Here is a 23,365-nt window from a genome sequence, read left to right as displayed (position 1 = left end):
TATTTTAGCTGAAGTCTCTATGATTTACTGAATATTTTGTCGTATGTAACAATGCATTTTTTTTCTTGTTGGCGAAGTTATCGTATGTGCCATGCAAAAGAATTTTGCATGTAGTATAAAAAAATTCTAAAAATTTTGAAAAGTAGAAAAAAACCTCTCCTGTCAAACTAAGTTTGTGGCACATACATATGTATATGAATTCTAATATAAAAATATATATATACACATATATATTTCATGATCCAATGCTCGGATCTAAACATACATAAAAAAAAATACTCCGACGAACTGATAACCTCCTCCTTTTTTGGAAGTCGGTTAAAAAAATTCAACAAGCTTTCGTAAAAACGCCGTAGAGCCTGCGTTCCAGAGCAACATCAAAAAACCTCCGACTGTATTTCTGCCAAGAAAAACAGCTTGTCATAAGAATACAATCGCCTTTTAAATATTATAAATCTGAAGGAGAAACTCCAGAAGAAGGAAATTGTTAGAAAAGTAATCTTCAAATTCAGAGAATTTTGTAAGTATCTGGCTTTGCGGCTACTTTTGCGTGTTGACGCTATAACTGTAATGATACTCTCGTTTAAATTACTGCATTTTCAGTTGATACATAACGACAGAATATAGAAAATCAAAAAGATATATGGAAATAATTAATATTGCTTTTCCGAACTGTCGCTTTTAACGAAATCAAAAGGACCGAAAATCAACGTACCAACGTACCAAATAACTTACAAAGTACTGTAAGACTTGTCTAGATAGTCCACATTTTATTCCGACTTGTCTGATATCAGAAATTATCTGGCAAATGTGCTAGCTGGGTACACATGTACCTACATAATCATAAAAAATTGTCTGTGCTAACTGCCGCTCATTGTTAAAGTCTACGCAATTTACCTTTATAACCTTTCGAATGCAGATAGTGAATTCTATTTAAGCGTATTGCTGCAAATTCTAAAGGAAATTCACACTGCCAAGCAAGTACTACTTGCCAACTCAGTTGGTGCGAATAAGTGCAAATTCCAATCGATTGCATCGGTTTCATGATGACTACTCATTGAGCATAAATACATACATACATACGTGGTGCGTATAGATACACTCTCTCCTCAATGGCGCTAACTTACATTTTCTTCATGAACTGATGCACTTCACGAGATGCCAACGTGTCTATGCGTTGCATATGCTGTTCCAGCCACATTAGAGCACCGGCAGTGGGCGGGAATCCCTGTTGTATAGGTACTGCAGATACACCGCGATATTCGAATTCCAGCAGCGTTTCAAGTACCGAACTTTCCAACTGGTGTAGCTCCTCGCTATAGATATGAAGTAGATGCGAATCAATGACACGTAGCTCCGGTGGAATAGTGCGACGTTCGAGTATGCCACTGCCAAGCATTACAGTTAGCTGTAGTTTAAATAAACATATATACATACATACATACATACATACATACATATGTAAGTACATTGGAGGAAATTGGTAGATAAGAGAAAGGTTACGAATATTAAAGCCAGGCACACCTTTGTTAATTGCTCCCAGTTTTGGCAGTCTTTGTACGCCTGCACGAATATCGTTGCCAATTTCTGCTCCAAAGCATGTATTTGCTCGAAAAAGTTACGTAACTGTCGTTTGAAGTGCGACCATTTGCTGTTGCTGTTGTTTGGCTGCTGGGCATCCAACTGGGGTGCCTCAAATTCGGTTAAAGTCCATTGTTCAAAGAGCTCCTTGAATTGTGTGTACACCTGTAGAGAATGTATTTAATGTTTAAATGAGTAGACAAAGGAAACAAGTCAGATTTAATTTGGAAATCTGATGGTGTGCTATACATACTTGAAAATGAAAAGTATAGTTTTCATAAATTGAGTGAGATGAAATGTTAAAGAAAGAACTTTTAGCACAGTCCAGTGAAAAATGATTGGTTATTTTGGATACGGAAATTGTTAATAAAGGAAGATTGTGCTTTTATTCTTGGAGAGACGGAGCTCGTACTAATTTACTAGGAGATATAAAGTACCTAATACACAGCTTCCTTCGATAGCTGGCGTTTCATTCATGTTCTCTGGCAGGGTCAAGTACGCTCCGTACCCCTCATTGATATTGTGGAAAAAGTTGCCGCAATTCGCTACGCCAATTGGCTAAGAAGCTCTGGTTTCTTCTTTTACCCGGAGTACGAGCACTCGGAAATTCCTAAAAACTTCGACTTCTTGTCGGAGGAGATTGATCGGAACGGTCCGAGAATGGCCGGTTCCTTCTCTACATACATCCCTCCAAGTGGTGAGTAGGATAATGACAGCCTGTAGAATGGAGGTCCATTGGTGAAGCTCTATTCTGCAGCAAACTCAAGGACAATCTTATATTCAGGCTGCCGGATTTTGCTGCATTTTTCAGTCAGAGGTGGCAGCTATTAGGGAGGCAGTCGACTTGCAGCTCATCACTTTATTACGGAATAGGGAAGTAAATATCTGCTATGACAGCCCAGCGGCCGTCAGGGCTCTAGGGTTGCCAATGATAGGATCGAGGCTTGTTGGCGAATATTCAATCAGTTCGGAGTACTCCAAAATCAAAGTGAATTGGGACCCCCTTGAAGACATATCCGCGGGCAGGGAAGGCAACTTGCGGACTGTTCCTGGATAGATGGGNAAAAATTATCGATTTTGATTGCTCGGAATAATATTCTAAAGTCTATAAAATGGATAATCTTAACTTAAACACACATTTTTTATTAAAGCTTATCGAAGTATCTCGTAGATATTTTCATTTGCTGCGAGATATGTAAACGATAACCTAAAAACTTACCTGCCGAACGCGCTCATTTAGCTGTTTGCCGCGCAAGCCGCCAAATTCAATTTTTTCAAGATTCTGAAATGAGACCGCTGCGTCAAAAAGTTTACGCATATCGCCAAGTTGCGTCACAAATCCATTAACTGTACATTCAAAGACATCTTCAGGTGAAAAGCGCCACAGCTCGTGTGCTACACTACCATTATCGACCGACTCAGAAGACGCTGCAACCTCAATCGCAGCACGAGAAGTGCTCGGCAAAGCAGGTAGCAATTGATGAGCGCTGGTATACTTTTCCTTATATTCCAATAGTTTGTATCTGAAATACAAACAGACTTTTCAATTCAACGGCCTTACGCGTTACCGGTGCGTGTATCTTACTTGAACAGCTCCAAAACCTCAACAGATTTAGTTATTTTGCTCAGACCCTCATCGGCGTCACCCTGAAATAGCAATGGAAATTCCAAATCTTCACTTGCGCGCCGCACCAGCAGCTGACAAACGCAACGCAACAGTACCGTCATGCGTTGTGTGCTACGATAATAGCGCGCATGCGTCCAAATGAGATGTAGCACATGTACTAGTGGACTCACCAGCTCAGCGGCTGCATGGAAGTTGACAGCGTTAAAGGCGGCCGTTTGCCGCAATAGTGGCTGCAGCCAGAGCGTATTGTCCTCGGCCTCGTGCCAGGCGCATACCAAACGCTTGAAGACCTTCACAAATGGCTCATAGTAGGCTGAGTCGATACTCTTGAGAATGTGTGTGAGTGACTTGTGCGTTGTTGTGCGCAATTGTTCGTAAATATTTTGCAAATTTTGTTTGCGGTTGGACCAGTAGGCGATCTCATGGGCCGGCAGTGTTACCGTCACTACACTTTTGGTTTGCTGGCTGGTATTTCTTGATTGATAGCCGGTGCTGAACTCCGAGCGCTCGCTGAGAATTTCATGTATCTGCGTTGTCCAATTGATGTACATTTCTTCGAGCGCCGCAAGGAATTTTGGTTCAATGGCCGGAGCCAAGTTACTGCAAAAGGTGGAGAAAGGGAAATAGAGATTTTTTTTAAATCTGTTTTACGTTAATTAAAAAAACAACTGAATATATGTCCTTTTTGTCGATTCATACAAGAGAGAAATGTACTCCCTCAAACGATTCTAGAAGATGCGAGTGAGGTATATAAATATTACACCCCCTTAAACCAGAGGATCAGACCAAAATATGCTACCGGTGCAAAATATAAAGTTAGGAAAAACGATGTAAGAAAAATAAAAGAGAAATTCTATCCGAAAGAGAATATTTTATCAGAAGATAAGCGATGGATGGTGACGCCGCACAGTGGAAGAGGCTCTTTCGAAAATTGGCAGAAAGTAAATATTGTGCTGCGATTTTACTGTAATTTGTAATCTATGGTAAAAATTCTGGGTTGCTTTACTGACTATTTTACGTCAATTTCCATGTTTACAAACAAAAGCAGGCAAACAACAAGCAGGCAAATATTTATAAATGAATTTAAAAATATAATTAATTTAAATGTAAATACAACTAATTTAAAAAGCAATAGTGTTTACGCGACCGAATTTTCCGACTGCAATGGATTAGCCATTCGTTACCCGCTCTCCGCTGCACTTATGTTTACCAGATAAATTGATACAAATTGGCCAAAAACTGTGACACACGGCAACACTCGATTGGTTTCGCAGAACTTTCAACAAAAACGTAAACTGCTTGTGAAGCATGAGCATGTGGAAATTATTTCTCAAAAGCAGGAACCGAACATAACAGTTATTGATGAAAACTGTCGCTGAAAAATTCACTATGGAGGATATGTTCTAAAACTAAGTGATACATACCAATCAATTTATTTTTTCTTATGGAAAAGTAACAATTATTTTTGATTTTTATTTAAATAATCTGCAAATAATAGTTATTTTTAATTTTTTTTTATTATATGTCTTAGATAACAGTTATCGAAGACTTTAATTTATTATCAATAAAAATCATTCAGTGGCATTTACTTTTAAAATTGATCAATATAAATCAGTCACCGACTTTTATTTTTTAAGTCATACGTATAAAAGACACTGCAATTTTTCGCAGTTAAGAAGGTGTTGGAGAAGAACGGTTTACCACGACGTATACAGATGTTTTTTATAAGTACGATTTGAAAAATAAAAGTCAGTGACTGATTTTTATTTATGACTTTTTTAATAAAAGTCTTCAATAACTGTTATCTAAGACATTTAATTTAAAAATCAAAAATAACTGTTACTTCCAGATTATTTAAATAAAAATCAGGAATAGTTGTTATTTTGGATGTATAAAACAAAAAGCAGCAATAAATTTTATTTAAGGAGTAATTAAATAAAAGTATAAAAATAACTGTTAAAGAGTGATTTTTTAATAAAAGTCGTAACTGTTACCGCTCCTGTTCAGAAGCAATTTGCCTTCTTCCAGTAGCAGTTATACCTTGAAGTTTTTATTTCTGCAAAAAGGATTTTCTGGGTATTTACATGGGAAAGTGGACATTCGCAACAATAAAATGAGTGGAAAAGCGCTTGCATCACCACGTTCAGACGCGCTTTAAGCCAAGCCTAATACTAAGATTAGCCGTGTTTTTTTACGAGAATGTATAAATCTACGCTTAACGTGTAAAAAACAAAAAGCCATCGACAATTTCCATTTAAAAACAAATACTTTTTATTAATACAAAGTTCTGCAGTATACGAAATAAGTTTAACTCCCGTATTGTGGTACACTTCTTTGGACACTTTAACACCCTCAAATTGGCTTTAAATTTTGCCACTATTCAACCCTAGTGCTTTTGCTGGTATAGTCAAAGAAATTCCGTATAAGAAAATGCAATCAGTCCTAACACCAATTTCATAGTATCCAAGCGCTTGATAATCAAATTCAAAGTGGATTTTGCTCCACCCTATCTATACACAATTTCTTTAGTGTAAATTTTTGCATTTAATCCAGGAAATGTTGTGTCACGAGCTTTCACTTTGTTCAGTCATTTCGCTCCTGGAAACCCTTAAACATTTTGATTTTGCATAAAGCTGCTTACTTCAACACAATTAAATTGTTCATTGACCTACATACCCGTATTTAGTACGCTGTTTATTATACATTCACAGCGACAAGGCCGGAGCAAGTGTGTCTCTGTATTGCGAGGGACAACATCANTACGCTGTTTATTATACATTCACAGCGACAAGGCCGGAGCAAGTGTGTCTGTATTGCGAGGGGACAACATCCAATGGACGGATGCCGGTTTAGTGACTAGTATGTATGTATATCATTTGATTGATTTGCATTTTGCCCAATACCCTTGGGGTATGTACTATTCGGTCGCGTCATCGATTCGTTGTTGTCAATCGAGAATTCAACTAATCGCCAAAATGGTTAGACGACTGTCATCATACTCTACAGTTTTGGGTGTTTTTTTTTTGCCTCAGCAGCTGTTAAAATTTAAATTTCAGGCAAATAAATAAAGCACATACATACATACATACATACATACAAAAGGAAATATTTGGACAGGGATTATGATGGAGTAGTGAAAAGCAGCAGTTGAGTGCTTTTATGTTGATGTTAAAAGTTGGTCAGAGGCGAAATTGATTGTGCTCCTTCGTTCTCGGCAGTGTAGTTCAAGCGTTGTTGTGAATAGTAAAGTTCGCACTTTGGACAGAGCGCCTGACGGATGAGCAATTCGAAAATATGTACATATAGTTCTAGGACTTCAAAAAAAAAAAAAAAAAAAAAAATCGGATGGATTTTCCGGACTAAACGGAAGAAAGATATGTGTGTTGCTTAAAAACTTCTTCCGGTCCAAAATGATCTATATTTGCAGTCAGGTAAAATAGTATGTATGTATGTATATTTAAAGCTTATGTGTAATTTTTTATCATCCCGCTTAAGTAGCATTTATGTACATAAATACATACATATATTAACGTTATTTAACTAAAATGGATATAATCCAAGTCTAAGGCAAGTAAATTTTCCATGAAGTTCGCTTGAAAATGTCTCACTGTGCATGTTTGCATTGTATTTAAATTTTGCAACAAAGTTTGTTGTTCTTTCAGTTTTCAGTTTCGCTTAGCCTGTCTGCTTAAGTAATCCCTTTACAATTAAATTATGTATGTACATTTCGAGCGTCCAAATTGCGGCGCTTGTACGTATGTACATATGCATGTACTTCATCTTAAAATGAATCCCTTCAGGCGAGGCATTGCAACAACATAGCCCGGTAAATATTATCGATAGAAAGGAAAAGCTAATGTAAATTGAATTTCTTAATTTTCACCGAAAATGGTTATTTTTTTAAAATGTAATTACATGTCTCCGAGTAGACTATTATAGACATAATAAAGTATTTGCTTAAACTTTACAGCTAGTAGGTATATAGGTACATAGTTGAGTTTAGCTTGACTTTAGTGTGGGAGAATGATAAGTAGTTAGTTTCATATTAAAGTGAAAAATTTAAAAAATTAATTCATAATGAATGTTTTGAGATGTTTTTAATTAGCCAACTTATTTTATCATGGAGCCGTAATTATAAAATTTATTATATTTGAAGACTTCGACCAAAATATTTTGGAAAATTTTAAATATTTATGTGAGTTCGACCGATTTGAAAAAAACCTCAAAAAATCGAGTTTTTTTTTTGAATGAAAGTAGTTAATTTAGTAGTTTTTTGAAAAAACTCCCCTCAGATGATAAAATAGTTTAAGCTCAAAAAATCTGCATATAAATATTAAATAAATTTTTGAACGGAATCATGATCTTGAGATTCTTGATGTTGCTTTTTTAACCTTTTCTAAGATTGCTTTAAGAAAAACTTTAATAAGTGGGGCAACCCTATAGCGTTTCTGACTTGTAAGGTACCGCTGGAAAGGTATTTTTTCAGTCCTTTTACTTCATTGCAAAAAACCTAAAATACGTCCCAATTTTTTGTTCAAATATCAACACATCATAACTCAACTTGGAATGACGCTCGTTCATCTTACTTTTTCTCTTTCATATTTTGTGTGAGTTTATTTGCGAAGAGATAAAAAGGGTGAGCAAATACATTTCTAATGATACCTCATAAGTCTAAATTGGTAACTGGAACTAGTAATTATTAAAAACCATCTATAAATTACCTTAAATAGCTATAAATGGAACATAAAACAAAAGTTTGCGTTAACCTGTCGTTGAATCCGAGACCTATTGAATGGCGGCTCTACCGACTTAATTATGCCTTGAAAATCATGAATTTAAAATGAGTTCATGAAGATATTGCATTAAATTAAGTAATGCTTCCTTTTGAACGATGCAATAAAGTAGTAAGTATTCTTTATGGTTTTTAAGAGATATTCTTATTACGAAGAAGAGAAGCGCGACCAAACACGTAGGTGAAATATAAGCGCCGAAATATTACTATAATTATTCTTAATGGAAAACTATATTTTTTATAGATTTTTGTATAGGACATCCAATTGTATTACGCGTTTCATGGTGAAAATATGAAATGAAAATTGATTTGTAATTTTTCTCAATGATGATAATTTTTTACATTGTTTTAAGTCATCTCAAGCCACATAGAAATCAATAATAGAAGAAAGGGATTTTTTTATTTGGCCGGATTATAAAGCGTTTTAGAGCGCTTATTTCTATTCAAATATAAAATCAAACTATGTTTGAAGTTATTCAAATTTGAAATACATACATACACATTTTACTATAAAAACATTCTGGAGTTTTTGCTCAGTATCGAACGTTTTTTTATGGTTGGTATATATTTTTATTCTCTAATTGCGATGAAGTTTTTAGAATATTTGGGCTATTTCCATACACAAATCAACATGTTTGGCGATTTTCGGCAGTGTTTGGGATGTTTTTTGCATGAAAATTTTATTTTGAATTAATTTGTGCGAACGATGCTCCAGATCAGCATGGAAATTATATGGAGAAACATTTCCACGGCTAACAAAGGCTGGAATGGTCCTGAATAGAATGATCGTCTCCTTTCGAGATTAATAGGGAATTTACATGAGGCGATTTTTCAGGCGATTTTTAGTTGAAAGCAACAATCGCCTGGTGTAAACGGCTTTTCAACTAATCACTTTCAATGAAATTGGACGGCNATGGTCCTGAATAGAATGATCGTCTCCTTTCGAGATTAATAGGGAATTTACAGTCGCCTGGTGTAAACGGCCTTTCAACTAATCACTTTCAATGAAATTGGACGGCTGCCTACTTTCGTCCAACTTTTGGTTCAACTAATCGCCTGTGAAAGTTGAATCGTGTAAATTCCCTATAAGAATAAGTACCCAAATAACCAGTTTGAGAAAAATAGCACCGGTTGCTGTCATCACAACTTGTAGAAGCCCAGAGCTTCGCTTCCTCTACCGCTTCCTCTACCGCTTCCTCTACCGCTTCCTCTACCGCTTCCTCTACCGCTTCCTCTACCGCTTCCTCTACCGCTTCCTCTACCGCTTCCTCTACCGCTTCCTCTACCGCTTCCTCTACCGCTTCCTCTACCGCTTCCTCTACCGCTTCCTCTACCGCTTCCTCTACCGCTGAGAAAGCGCGCCAGCGTTTCCATGTAGCTAATTATGTATCTCCAAACTTAATAATTAGTTAATAATGAAAATAGTTTCTGATTATAAGTTCCTTAAAATATTGCGGCCAGCAAAAGCTTTGCTTATTACTCAGACTAATTAACATTTTGTTTAGTAAATTAGCCAATGTACATATGTACGTACGTACGTACATCCATTTACCTAAGCTCAAACCACAAATATCACTGNCTTCGCTTCCTCTACCGCTTCCTCTACCGCTGAGAAAGCGCGCCAGCGTTGCCATGTAGCTAATTATGTATCTCCAAACTTAATAATTAGTTAATAATGAAAATAGTTTCTGATTATAAGTTCCTTAAAATATTGCGGCCAGCAAAAGCTTTGCTTATTACTCAGACTAATTAACATTTTGTTTAGTAAATTAAATGTACATTTACCTAAGCTCAAACCACAAATATCACTGCAATATGTGCAAATTCCAAACAAAGTTTTTTAAAGTTGTTCTTTCACTTCCAGTTTTACATACTTACCCTTGATTAACATGTGATGCCACTTCTTCGATGACAGTTGGTGCAACTAATAATGACAAGATTGTGCGATTGTTCGTTTTTCCCTTAATCTGTGAAGAGATAACAACAAAAAAAAAAGAATTAAAATAAGGTACGCAATTTATTTTTGCTTTTACACGTTAAAGCATATGTATGANGATTGTGCGATTGTTCGTTTTTCCCTTAATCTGTGAAGAGATAACAACAAAAAAAAAAGAATTAAAATAAGGTACGCAATTTATTTTTGCTTTTACACGTTAAAGCATATGTACATACATATGTGCTTATATAATCGCAGGCACGTTCGTTTGGAGAACAATACAAAAGAGAGTGAAGAGAGTGGATAGCGCTGCATTGGCANAAAATAAGGTACGCAATTTATTTTTGCTTTTACACGTTAAAGCATATGTACATACATATGTGCTTATATAATCGCAGGCACGTTCGTTTGGAGAACAATACAAAAGAGAGTGAAGAGAGTGGATAGCGCTGCATTGGCAACCCAACACAACCATCGACTCATAATATGTAGGTATGTATGTATGTATAACTACATACATATGTATCTTAACCCCTATTGTTTTATATCCCTGTTGCTCGCAACAAACTTACGGTAACTGTAAAAGAACTAATAAAGCCACAGTTCCGTGAATAAAAGTCAGACATGAAAACTTTTGCCAATTAGCAAAAATGGGCACGCACACGTCCGCATCATTTTCCTCTAACCTTAACGCCGCTCTAATGTTTGTAACATTGTCAATTNACATATGTATCTTAACCCCTATTGTTTTATATCCCTGTTGCTCGCAACAAACTTACGGTAACTGTAAAAGAACTAATAAAGCCACAGTTCCGTGAATAAAAGTCAGACATGAAAACTTTTGCCAATTAGCAAAAATGGGCACGCACACGTCCGCATCATTTTCCTCTAACCCTAACGCCGCTCTAATGTTTGTAACATTCTCAATTAGATTAATGCAAATGCAAATATGCGAACATTCGCAATTCCATGTAAATATGCGTGTACATACATTAGACTTGGTTGGTTCTCTTAAAACAAAAAAAAGGTCCCCGATTGAACACAGCTAAAGCGAAATGCGAAGTTCGCTCGGCGGCTCCTCATGGTGATAGATTTATTGACAGCTGTATGTAGTATGTGCATACGTCAAAAATGTAACACCTGAAGCGCTGTTTCGATGGGATGTCAAATATAATGCCCATACCATACATTTTTTGTTTTTAATTCCTCAATGGCTTTCATAGCAGGGACGTTGGGCCTTGAGCAGCTGCGTCGTAGAGCTGCCGGAAAGACCCTCCAACAACAGCGGAACGGAATAAACGATAAACCAATTTACATTAAACAAATAAATAAATAAAAATAAACTACAAATTTACTTAAAAAGGTCAACCAGGGAAATGTACTTTTTTTATTTTTCATTTCATATTCTCATTCTCATTTTTACTCTCCTGAAAATTTTGACGTTTGTAAGTTTGATGTCAAATTGGCCTCTAGCTGTTTTTAATGTACCTTGCATCAAAATTAAATTTTTAAAGAAATTCCACTTGCTCTGTTCTACAAGCTTTTTGGAAAGAAATCTTAAGCGATAAAATAAATGCCCACGTAAAAACATTTTCTCTTTGACAATTATTCCGCATGCCAAAAAATTGAAGGTATGCATGCGATAGCTGACAACAAGCCGAGATGTGGGGGGTCGGATTAAAATAGGGTAAACATAGAGTTATTTGGGGTTAGTAGATTAAGGAGGTTTTCTGGATAGATAGGATCTTAGAGGGATGTTTAGTATAAAAATATATGCTTTCAATGACTTATCAAACTTTTCGATTCACAAAAATAAAAAATAACCAAGAATTTTCGGTTGAGTCGATTCACAAAAATAAAAAAATAACCCAGAAATTTCGATTGCGTCTGTTTTAAGCACTCGCCAAGAGCGAAAATTTTGTATCACCCCAAACTCCTTTTAAAGCTAGCTTTTAAGCTAAGTAGTGTAATTGCAAACATTCTCTCCTGACCCAAACTAATGTATGTACACACATACATAGGTGATTAGGTATACGCATGATATTACCTGTTATTAACCCCAAGCATATGTATTTGTACGTATCTAAGCAGGTACATACATACATACACACATGAATTAAGGAGTTCTTTGTTCGGCAAACTAAAATTCTTTTGTTCATGCCATTGTTTTCATAATAGTTACGTCAGATGCGTACGCACCCATTTGTATATAGTGTAATATATACACACCAAATACATACAATTCAGCTTCTAATTAAATCAATTAACCTGAATATACACATACATACTATTATATAACTGTAAATAGATATACAGCAAGTTGTAATTTAGTGTTGGGACGAAAAATTTCAGTAGTACCTTAAATTTTTGTATTCGTACTTACATATTTGCTAAGGTTTCCTATCGCTTTGGTTTGCCTTACTTTCTAGTAGCAACCTTTAAGATAATTATCCGCTTGCTAAAGCGCAGCTAAAAGAGGTGTTGTTTCTGCATGGACAAATTGTATAGGAATCATATTTGATCTGAAAGCAAATATATGTTTGGCTCTAATACTATGGCCAAGTGTTTGGGTTGGTTTGGTTTGGTTTGGTTTGGTTTGCTGCAATTAAGTATCCGTTCATCAAGCCCATAAGGTGCACATTCGCACAACGTCTTCAAAAGAGCCCCAACTAAAAAAAATGTTGCTCGATTCGTAGGATTTATATCTAATTCTTGCAAATAATTTTTTCTTCATGATTACATTATCTAACTATAAAACTATTGTTATACCTCTATTCCGTATTTTAGAAAATTCTGCAAAAAAATCGGATGAGATCTTTACGAATTCTTTAAAATTTCTCTACAATTCAGGATACTCTGGAAAAACGGTTTGCAGGGAAAGTACAGAGTAGCAATGAAATCCTAAAATCGCTCGCCGCACAGTGTGATCGAAATCCAAAAGTGCGGCCAAAATTCGAAGCTTTGCAGAAATGATTCGCAATTTCGTACCTATACTCAGAAAAAGCATTTCTCTAAAACAAGAAACCAGTTTCCTTCAATTCAATTGTATGTACCATCAGCCTGCGTCTGATATTGTGATACCTACATATTTCAGTTAAACTTTATTTTTTAAATACGTGACAACGCTCCAAAATACAGTTCAGAAATAAAACCTTTTTAAACCCATTTCATTTGATACACATATTTTTTTAATAATTGCTTTCACTTATTAAATAATTTGCGTTTAGCTGTTTAAACAGGTGGCAACCCTCTTTAATATTATTAATATTTTAACTAAGGATATCTTACAACCTTCGTTTCACGCCATGTTTTCATATTGCATTTAATTGAATTCTAATTTTAAAACAGATGGAAATTCTATTCAAAATATTTTAAAACCAAAACGTTTTTAAACCTCTTTTGATTGACACACATATTGCGATACATATTTAAATTGTATATCTAAATAAAATTAAGAAAAAAAAAACCTTTTTAACGAATGTCAATTTATACCCACACTTTAATAATTCATTTGAGTTATTAAATAATTTGAGTTTAACTTTCTACACAGGTGGAAACCGACTTTTATGTTATACTTAAATGCTGAAAATAAATTTTTTTAATATTTTTTTGACGCCAATATTTCGATATAATTTTATTTAATTCGACTTTTCAAACAAATGGTAATCCTGTTCAAATTATTTTTAAACAAAAACCTTTTTCGTCTGACACTTGTATGGTGATACATATTTCAATTTAGAAGACTACTCTTAATTCAATTTGATTTTAATTATAAAATCAGGTGGCAACACTCCTACATACAGTTTAAAAATAAAGTTTCTTCAAAGCAATTTTGTTTATATTCCCATTGAAGTAGATAATTTACTTAACCTATTGCTTATATTGAATCTAACTTTGAAACAAGGTGGCAACCCTCTGCAAAATATTTTCACAACATAACCTCTTTCCTATGATATCCACATGTATATCCTTACATTTCAATTTTTTGCCTTTATTTAAGCCGAACTTGCTCTTTGAAACAGGTGGCAAAGCCTTTTCAAACCCATTTCGATTGATGCTCATAGTGTAATAATTGATTTAACTTAAAAATAATTTGAATGAAATTTTTTTATTAGGTTATTGGAATCTTCTTTTTTATACAAAACGGAAGATAATGTATTTTCTAAAATAATCGTATTACCAATTTCGACAAATATCTATATAGTGCAATTTGCGACGTGTGTGTGTGTGTGTGTGTGTGTGTGTGTGCATGTTAGCATTCAACTCACCTCAATTAACGTGTTGCGCACCTCCTTAATGCGTATCTGCAAATCCTTCTGCACCGGTTTCGGCCATGAGTTCCGATTGAGTGAACATTCGAGTAGCGGCTGAAAGACTTCATCGAAAAGTAGCGATAAAGTTTCTATTTTGCTGTGCACAGGCAAATCGCCGCAAAGTATTTGCGTACGAAAATTAGCTGCGGTCAGCGTTGTATTCGCGCTTCGGCGCACAAAGTAAACGCATTTGCCACGCGGTACGCCATCGAGCGTAGAGAAGCTGCTGGAAGGCGGCGGCATTGGCAGCATCAACACTGCAGCAGCTGTAATTGCAGCTGCGGATGCCATGACGGCGGTCGAACCCGTTGTATTGCTGGTTGTAGTAGTTGTTGTTTGGCCAACATTATTCGATTTTGCTGCTGGCTCTGCTGTTGCAACTGCTGCTGTTGCTGCTGCTGTTGTCGTTTGCAATGGATCGGCTGGTGCTGTGCGTGCTTCTTTTATAGGTTGTGGTGTGGCGGTTGTTACTGCTATTGTTGTTGTTGTAGCTGTTGTTGAGCTCAACGTTTGCTGTAGCGCATAATTGTGGTGCAAATCAGTGAGCGCAATTTTCGGTACTAAATATCCGCTATGATTGAGCGTCATAACCAGGAGGCGCTGCCGTGCGCTATATAGCCAATCAAACATAATGACCTGGAAAATTGTGAAGGATCCGGCTTAGAGGCGTCAAATGAGAAAATTTCTGTGAATTAAGTTTTTTTTTTCGCACACTAAAGATGGCTATGATAAATGACCGTCTAGTGTATGGAAATGTGCGTACAGTTTTTAATAAATTAGGTGTAGATATTGAAGGTATGTATATGAGCGCTCCGTGGTAAGCTGAAAACTTCAATAGGAACAATTTTGCTTTCTAAGACTATGGTAATACCATGCGAATATATGGCGGCAAGTCGTGGTTTAGTAAAACCTACTGGCTCATGACGAATTGCGCCGTCCATGGGGGTTGTAGCTAAAATATATGTATGACTAGATTAGAATTACATACATATAAGTGCCGTTTTGTACCGGAATCAATATTTTCTTTTTCTAGAAAGGAATGGACGAATATCTCAAGAACGAGAAGAGATAGGGACATTATAGATGTAACGCTTTTGTAAAGATTTTAAGATGAAGATTCAGGAAAAATTATATCGTTGGATAAAAAAATTATATTGACCTTTAAAATTATCTTCAAAAATATGTTTTAAATTTTTTTGGAAGTGGAAACCAGTTTTCAATAATTTTTTGCTGTTTTGCCTTAGGGAAAATATATTTTTCCATAGTCTTAAGAACCGTAAAATGCTTTTTAATTTATTTTTAGAGGTCATTGCATGATTTTTTCCCGCCAGAAAAAAGAAAAAAAAATCAAAAATTTTACCCTTGACGTACAGTTTTGAGGTCAAGGTAATTTTTCATTAAATAGAACCTTTAAAAAAACCTTTGCTATAAAATTTCGATATTTTTTTTTTTTAAAAGATTATGGTGTGTGTTGGCAAATTTCCTTGTCCCGATTGGGTTGAGATTCAGTCAATGATTGAACTCAATGTTTAACTCTCCTTACTAACTCAGAGAATGAGAAGACTCATTTGCGATGAGTCGTGAGTGTTACGCGTATGTAAATTTTTAATCTAAATTTCGAGCTTTGTAACCAGATTATTATTTTTTTAATTTTTTGGGTATGCAGATAACAGCATTATAAAATTTTAGTAGAATTGGTGGAAGTTTTGAGCAGCATTGATTCTTAATAAATTTCTGACGGCTTTTTCGGGTTTATTTCATATAAAAAACTGGCTTCACTATTTTATTTTTTTCGCAAACGGTCTTGCGCATACTCTTCCACAAAACATTAATGTTTATATTGAAAAAAGTTCAAAACGCCTTCAACAAAAAAAAAATATATATTAAAAATCAATGCGATAATTTTACTATACTTTTATAATCCTGTTAACTGCATACCCAAAAAATTAAAAAAAAAAAATTCTATTTAAAAAGCTCGAAATTTAGATAAAAATTTCTGGAAATTTTCTAAAACCTGAATAAAGTTTAAAAATATGTCTTATATGGTCTTTGTTAAAGCACGAACCATGTTTTTATAAAAAAAATAAAAAAAAATTATAGCTTGAAAAACATTACAAATATTATATACGAAACACCATTCATCCACTCTTGACCGCCATTGTATATTAGACCAAAAAAGATGCTGTTTTATGCCGGAAATACATAATTGGTTATATTTGAACACCTTCAGCAAAATATTTCAGAAAAATATTAAGATTTACGGGAGCTGGGCCGATTTGAAAATATGTACTTCCAAAATGAAGCTTTGTATGAATAAAAATAGTTTCATATAGATTTTTTTTTGAAAAAAAAAAACAATTCTCTCAGATGACAAAATAGTTTAAGCTCAAAAAAGTCGGCGTAAAAATATTTAAACAATTTTTTTTTTGATGATTCAAAGGTTGGTTTGAGAAAAACTTGAATAACCGGGCCAAACCTTTTGACTTCTTTGCAAAGAAATTCATTCCAAAATTTCAAATATCAACACATCCTAATTCAATTTGGAATGATGCTCGTTTATCTTTTGAGTATATCTTCATGAGTTTATTTGCTAAGAAAAAAAGAGGAAAATACCTTTCCAATGATATCTCATAAGTCTAAATTGGTAAAGGTTTGGGAGAGTTATTCAAGTTTTTCTCTTAACCCATCTTTGAGAAAAGTTCAAAAGCAGCGTCAAAAATCTATATTTTTATTCATAAAAAACACAATTTTTTTAAGTATTTTCAAATCGCGTAAATCCTTATATTTTTTAAAAATATTTTAGTCCAAGTCTTAAAAAATAATAGACTTTATAATTCCAATGGAAAAATAGTACCAATTTTTTTTTGTATGGGGAGTGATGAAGGAGAATTTACATATGTATGTATGTACATAACTTTGTCACTCTCAAGTACTTACCCGATACGATTCGGTGGCCATCATTCTATGCCATTTGTCCTGCTTCAGACGCAACGAGCTCAATGTGAACGAGCTGATAAATTCTAGGCGTGGATCGTTGGCCGCTAACGACAGCAACGCTCTTGCTGGGCATTGCTCAGCCTCCGCTTCCACTTCATCTGCGGTGGACATTGAATCGCTTTAATCGCACGCACACTCGCGCGCGCGCGCACACACACACACACACACACACACGCGCGCAAGTTTAATTGGTATATGTTCTTTTTCGCAAAGCTAAACTATCCGCGCCTCGAGAGGCACACTTGCCATTCGAGCTGTTAAATGTAAAGTGACCGCTAATGCCAATTGTGGTAGAAGCAACGGTTCGTTGCAGTAGCGCTCTTGCGGGTCCTAACGGCGGGCATAAGCGTATGTAGTAAGACCAAGCGTTGGGTTACATGACCAAGGGCGAGTTAAGGGACCACCCCTTAGTGTTAGGTGCAAGTACATAAATGGACGGAACCGCAGCAACTTGCGGCTGTGGGGTTAGTGTAAGCCAGTGATGGTAGAGGAGTGTTGCGGCCGGCTATTGGCGCTGCTCAATGGTATCGATCAAACTTCAAATTTTAATTTGAAAACTATGTGAAATGCCATGAACAGAAGTGACGAGCTGCCAGCGAATGCGGTAAAGTTGCAGCGAGCAACAGCTAATCAGATGCGAGCGTTCAAGCGAGTCAAGGGAAGAACTAGAATTTTAGAATTTTAATGTTGCGCACCACGAATTGAGGCCTGCAAGGTAATTGGGGCAAATGAACTTACTCATGTATATGTATATGTGCTTCCCCCTTAAACATATGCATTTACATACATACGCACATGCATGCGTTTACGTAAGAGTAAGGTTACATATATGTATGCATATCTGTACGTAGAGTTTTGCAGCAATTTCCGGCTATTGCCATCGCTCAACGGAAGTCGGAAGTGACGGGAGTTTGGCTGATGGCATGGAAAATACCAAGAACTCGAGCGAAAAGCACTATTTGCTGAATGAGTAACTGCGTGTGGCGTCAAAGCGCAATACTTTACTCATTCCACTCGTCCTTTATGTGCCACAAGTGAGCGAGCGGCTGGCTCTTAAATCGCGAATCATGAGAAATGGCCGCAAATTAAAGTTAAGTTCAGAGTGCACAAAGCGGCAGGCAAGTGCGTCCGTATAACGGCCTCATAAACTTCAGCGGCAAATGCCAACAATAAATGCCACCGCCAGCTATGTGCGCTCACTCACAATGAACTCGGCTCGTGCAAAGCGCTGCGCCGCGCCGCGCCGCTCCGGCACAGATGCAATGACGCGCTGCGCTGCGCCGCGCCAACTATAAATGTTTTGTACTCGTATGCATATAAATTATGTATTAAGTTGAGCAGATGCCAGCGTGGTGTGCGATGAGACGGTTGGTCGTTGGCTGTCTGAGAATGAGTGGTGGTGGGGTGGTACAGCATGCAAATATGTAGTTCGTAATCGTAGCAGGAGTCGCAGTATTGCTTTGTTGGCATTGGTGTGCAGATTTAANCTGAGAATGAGTGGTGGTGGGGTGGTACAGCATGCAAATATGTAGTTCGTAATCGTAGCAGGAGTCGCAGTATTGCTTTGTTGGCATTGGTGTGCAGATTTAAATTTACTGAAAAACGGATTGTTTGTGTCTGCTTTTTTCCTTAGTTAATTCGTTAATTAAAGTGTTTTTTTTTTTTTACATAACCAATAACTGGTTATAACACATTGCAGGCACTGAGTCACTGAGTTAAGCCACAAAGGCTGTAATTTGCGGTTGGCAATGTGTTGCCTGTTGGCAATGTTAACTGGACTCACTGTAACCATGTCAGTCGACCGCTGAGTGCTTCCGTATGTGTCAGTCACAACTGGCAGGGACATGTGATGACTACATACATAAGTACATATGTATTTAGGTGAAGGGGACCCAATAAACATTTTTGGTTATATCTCAATTTGAGATGCATTTGAGAATCAGTCATTTTCTCAAATCTCAAACGTTAATTCTCAAATGCATGTCAAATAACCGTTGATTGCGTTTTCCTTTGTTTTCAAATTGCGAAATGTTGAATACTCAACTTTTTCTCAAACGTGAGTGGAGCGGAACGAAATGAAACCCAGTTACTCTCATTGAAATATTTTTATAGTGTTACATGTGTAAGAGAAACACAGTTTTTATAGGAAAGGAATTTTTGTTTATGCAGTTTAACAAAGAAAAATACGGTTGATGTAAAAAATTAGTTTAAGAGGTTGTTTTGGAATTAGACAAATTGCGAATAACAGCGACTGCGTGGTCGAAGAGTCATTTTGCGACTGATGCAGCAGACTACCGATGTATGTACTACGACATCTGTGCCATGTTGCCACAGATGGAACGGAACGGAATGCTAAAATTTTTTTTCTCAAATGTTTTTCAAATTGCTAAACAATGTTTGAGACAAATTTGAGAAAATGTTTAGTTTCAAATGATAAACAATGCTGAAAACCAAATTGAGAAATATGATTTTCTCAAATGTTTTTCAAATTGCTAAACAATGTTTGAGACAAATTTGAGAAAATGTTTAGTTTCAAATGATAAACAATGCTGAAAACCAAATTGAGAAATATGATTTTCTCAAATGTTTCAACATTTTTGTTCCAGTGTTTGTTGGGAAGACTTATCAACTTTGTGCGATATGTCGGTAACACTTGGTCAGGTTGCCGGCCTGCAGAGAGGAGGGTTAAAGGTGGCAAATATGGATTTTTCTATTCAATTGTAAGGTTATGAATAAGATTTTAAATTAATTAATTTAAAGAACTGATAAAGCTAGTTAAACTTGAAATGAGAATTCAATGACCTAGCGACCATCAAATAAAAAAATATAAACTTTCTAAATGCTTTTAGAAAAAATTAACGGACAAATTTTTAGAATAACAAAAACGCTACGTATGTAGAGCAACTATCACTTGCATCATTTTGAGTGTTAGTCACTGTATATCTTCAAGGAATTGGGATGGAAGCGGCGGCAAAGCATCTCAACATAGGGCGAAATTACTTCTGGTTTTAAAACAAATAATCTGTCATAGTTTCAATTTCTGTGCAAATTATCCTCTGAAAAGTTCTAACCAAGATTTGAAAAACTGTAAGCACAGCAACAACAGCACTACTATTTTTGCTTTTGCTTCGCTTTGAAATTTTCGATTTTGATTCGAACCGCTTTGATTTTGCTGTGACTTTGAAAATGGTATTTTGCGATTTTATCGGCATTATTTTTAAATTTATTTAATGCTTTCGATTTGCTGTGGTAGTGCTTTTTCTATGCTGTCATCTGCTTGGCTGTGTTCTTCACATGGAGCTTTGCACCATGCTGTATTATCTAAATATAAGTGAATATAATAAATAAATATGAATGAACATGTATTGACGCCGCCATCAATGCAAAGCTTATCAGAGTAAGCGAGTAGTGCATTTGCCCACACATACATACAATATCATCTATTTTTGCCAATTTGATGCTTCACAGCATAGTCATAGTCAAGCTGCTGCTGCTGCGCTGTCTTTGTGTATTTTATTGTTAACTAACAAATACCCGGCCTGCTTCACTGCGCCTTAAAAGTATTTTTGCGTTGTTACTCCCTCCCACAACTCTCATAGCTTCATTCAAAAAAATAAAATAGATTAGAAGAGCTTTTTGTAGTGAGATTTTCAAACAAATTTTCAATATATGAAACATACCTTAGTTTTTATGAATAAGGGTGTTAGTTATTATATTTTCGAACGTATTTAATACTGGATATTTAATTTATATCCTAGCTCGTGTCTACATCTCTTGCTTCAAACAGGTGGCAACCCGCTACAAAAATATTTTCCGCTGTAAACTTGCTTAAACCGCTTTAGTTTGATAACCGTGTTGTAAAATTGCATTTATTTTGCTAATTTAATAATTGATAAAAAGTTTTCAATAGGTGGCAACCCTCTAAAATATTTTTGGCAGTAAATTTTCCTAAACCTCTTTAATTTGATACCTATATTACAATGTTTAATTTATCTTATCAACTAAATCAAACAGGTGGCAACCTTTCACAAAAGTATTTTCATCTGTAAGCCTTCTTAAACTTCTTTCTTCTGACAGCCATATTGCAATAATTACTTTATCTCATCAAAATTACCTAAACTGTAATTTTGAAGCAGCTGGCAACTCTCTAATTATTTTTTCCCTATATTTTAGGTTGGACCTTTAGCAATGCACCGCTGAATACTGCATTCGATTCCGTGCATTAGTTTTCGAGTGTTGTGCTCAAATAAAAACACCCCTTATTAATTTTTCTTTAATTCTATCATGTACAGACATTGACCTGTTATGATTTTAATATATGTACAGATTTTCTACAGATTTTACTTTAATTTTATTTGATTAGTTTTAAAATTGTAACCCTTATTTGTATTTGCGAGCAGTGTAAACTTTGGGAGATAAGTACAAGTCTTTTACAGGTGTATTTTTTCTTAGACTTCGTACAAAAAAAGACAAAAAAAAAGAAAAACTGTAATTCCGAGTATAAATATTCGGTTTCTGAGTATAATGCCTTACGTTCGACAAAAGGGGGAGTATAAAGGACTCAAAATGGAAGAAATTAGCCTATGGTTACCGAAGATATGGAACAAATTAACCGACAGCCATTTGCGTTCCACTTACGCTTTTCTCTCAAAGTGTTTGCTGCTGGGAAACCCAAATAAAGGTAAAAATTTCAAAACCAATAAATAAAATTAAACTAAAAGCTGTGGAAAATTAACAATATATACTTTTTTCCAAAATCTATTAAGGCCCCTTTTATTAAAAAAAAAACCTGGGTAAAAGTTATTCGTCGCCACCCTGTTTCTATCGATACAAATATCGGTAGACATATCGATTATTATGGTGATATTAATATCGATAAATACGTATATCGATAATATCGATAATAAGATCGATAAATATAACGAAAATTCCGAAATAGTCTCGAAAATTTCGAAAGTCTTGAAAATACTGATTTAGTCACGAGAATCTATAAATTGCGAAATAGTTCGCAAATTAAGGTGAGATCAGTTTAGGTGATGTCTGTTTAGAAAAGGTGTGATGAGTTCAGTTGTGGTGAACCAGGGTGTGGTGAATTTAGGTGTGGTGAGTTCAGTTGTGTGTTAAAGTGTGGTGAATTTAGGTGTGGTTAGTCTCTTTGATAATCCATTTTTATAATTACTTGTATCTTAATCTTTCTTCTTCTATCTTTATCTTCACTTTTATCGGCATCCTCACCCTCATCTTATTTTTCACTTTACTTCCAATTTACTTCCAATTAATCCATCGCCCCTAAAGAAGTTTCACTTCAAAAAGATATGCCATGCTTTTGTAAAATATTTATAACAGAATTGTACATATCGGCGCTTTAGAGAACTCTCGATTATGCTTGTACATTTATAAAGGTTCTAGATTTAATTTTGGTTGTGAAGACTTTTTCAGCTGCAACGTATTCGCTGCTGTAACCACCAAATGTTAACACCTCTAATGCCATTCAGATTGTTAGATTCTTTTGTACTGCTTTTGTATATATATATATATATATATGTAAGAAGATTCATTACATTAGATTTGCAATAGCAAGCAAACTCCAGCCAATGTCCATTTGGCAGCCTTCTCTCTGGTCTTCAGATTGAACGTCCAAACGAAAGTGGGCCCACGCATGCTGAAAACACAGAGAATACACATATTTATACGTTATGTTAGGACCAATGTAAAGCTGTTTTTACTATGTACATAATTTCATAAATACTACATATCGACACCTGAATGGACGATCGACTTACATATCTCGGCAGCCAATTCGAAAACATCTTATCTCAGAAAACTTTTCAAAAACGCTATATTTCCAAATTTGATTGAAAAACGTCCTATCTCAGAAACTTTTCAAGAACAATCATTTCAGAATTCGGTTGAAAAGCACCCTGTCTTACCTGCCGTTCTATCTCAACATATTTTCAATATATTTTCAGTTGAGATGGGTCGTATTTGAACCATATTCTGAGTTAGGGCGTTCTCTGAAAAGTTTTCTGATCTTCCACTCAGGTGTCAGGTGTATATTAAATAGAAACGTAAAATTAACAAGTAAGAAAGTCTAAGTTCGGGCGAAGCCGAACATTAAA

At 35.5% G+C, this 23,365-nt stretch overlaps 2 protein-coding genes across 2 annotated transcripts in view; both read right to left on the bottom strand.

The window, feature by feature from the left end:
- Positions 1 to 1,127: 1,127 nt before the first annotated feature.
- LOC108369297 (dynein beta chain, ciliary-like) lies at positions 1,128 to 17,357 on the bottom strand (the record flags this gene model as incomplete). The annotated part of the gene is made up of 7 exons (XM_017624388.1): positions 17,187 to 17,357; positions 14,205 to 14,885; positions 9,879 to 9,967; positions 3,167 to 3,808; positions 2,801 to 3,104; positions 1,525 to 1,746; positions 1,128 to 1,408 (listed from the first exon to the last, which is right to left on the bottom strand). Coding segments are annotated over exons 1-7 (2,390 nt in total), but the record flags the coding sequence as incomplete, so codon positions are not given.
- Positions 17,358 to 22,808: 5,451 nt separating this feature from the next.
- The window catches only part of kl-5 (male fertility factor kl5), a 37,024-nt gene continuing 36,467 nt past the window's right edge, over positions 22,809 to 23,365 (bottom strand). Inside the window, exon 27 of the mRNA XM_017624387.1 lies at positions 22,809 to 22,908. Within this exon, the coding sequence (XP_017479876.1) occupies positions 22,809 to 22,908 (100 nt within the window). The remainder of the gene's footprint in view (positions 22,909 to 23,365) is intronic.

This window comes from Rhagoletis zephyria, unplaced genomic scaffold (assembly GCF_001687245.7).
Source record: "Rhagoletis zephyria isolate East Lansing unplaced genomic scaffold, Rhagoletis_zephyria_1.1 Rzeph_scaffold_03593, whole genome shotgun sequence".
NCBI lineage: Eukaryota > Metazoa > Arthropoda > Insecta > Diptera > Tephritidae > Rhagoletis > Rhagoletis zephyria.
Note: the sequence above shows the minus strand (reverse complement) of the source record. Positions and strands in the feature narration are given on the sequence as shown.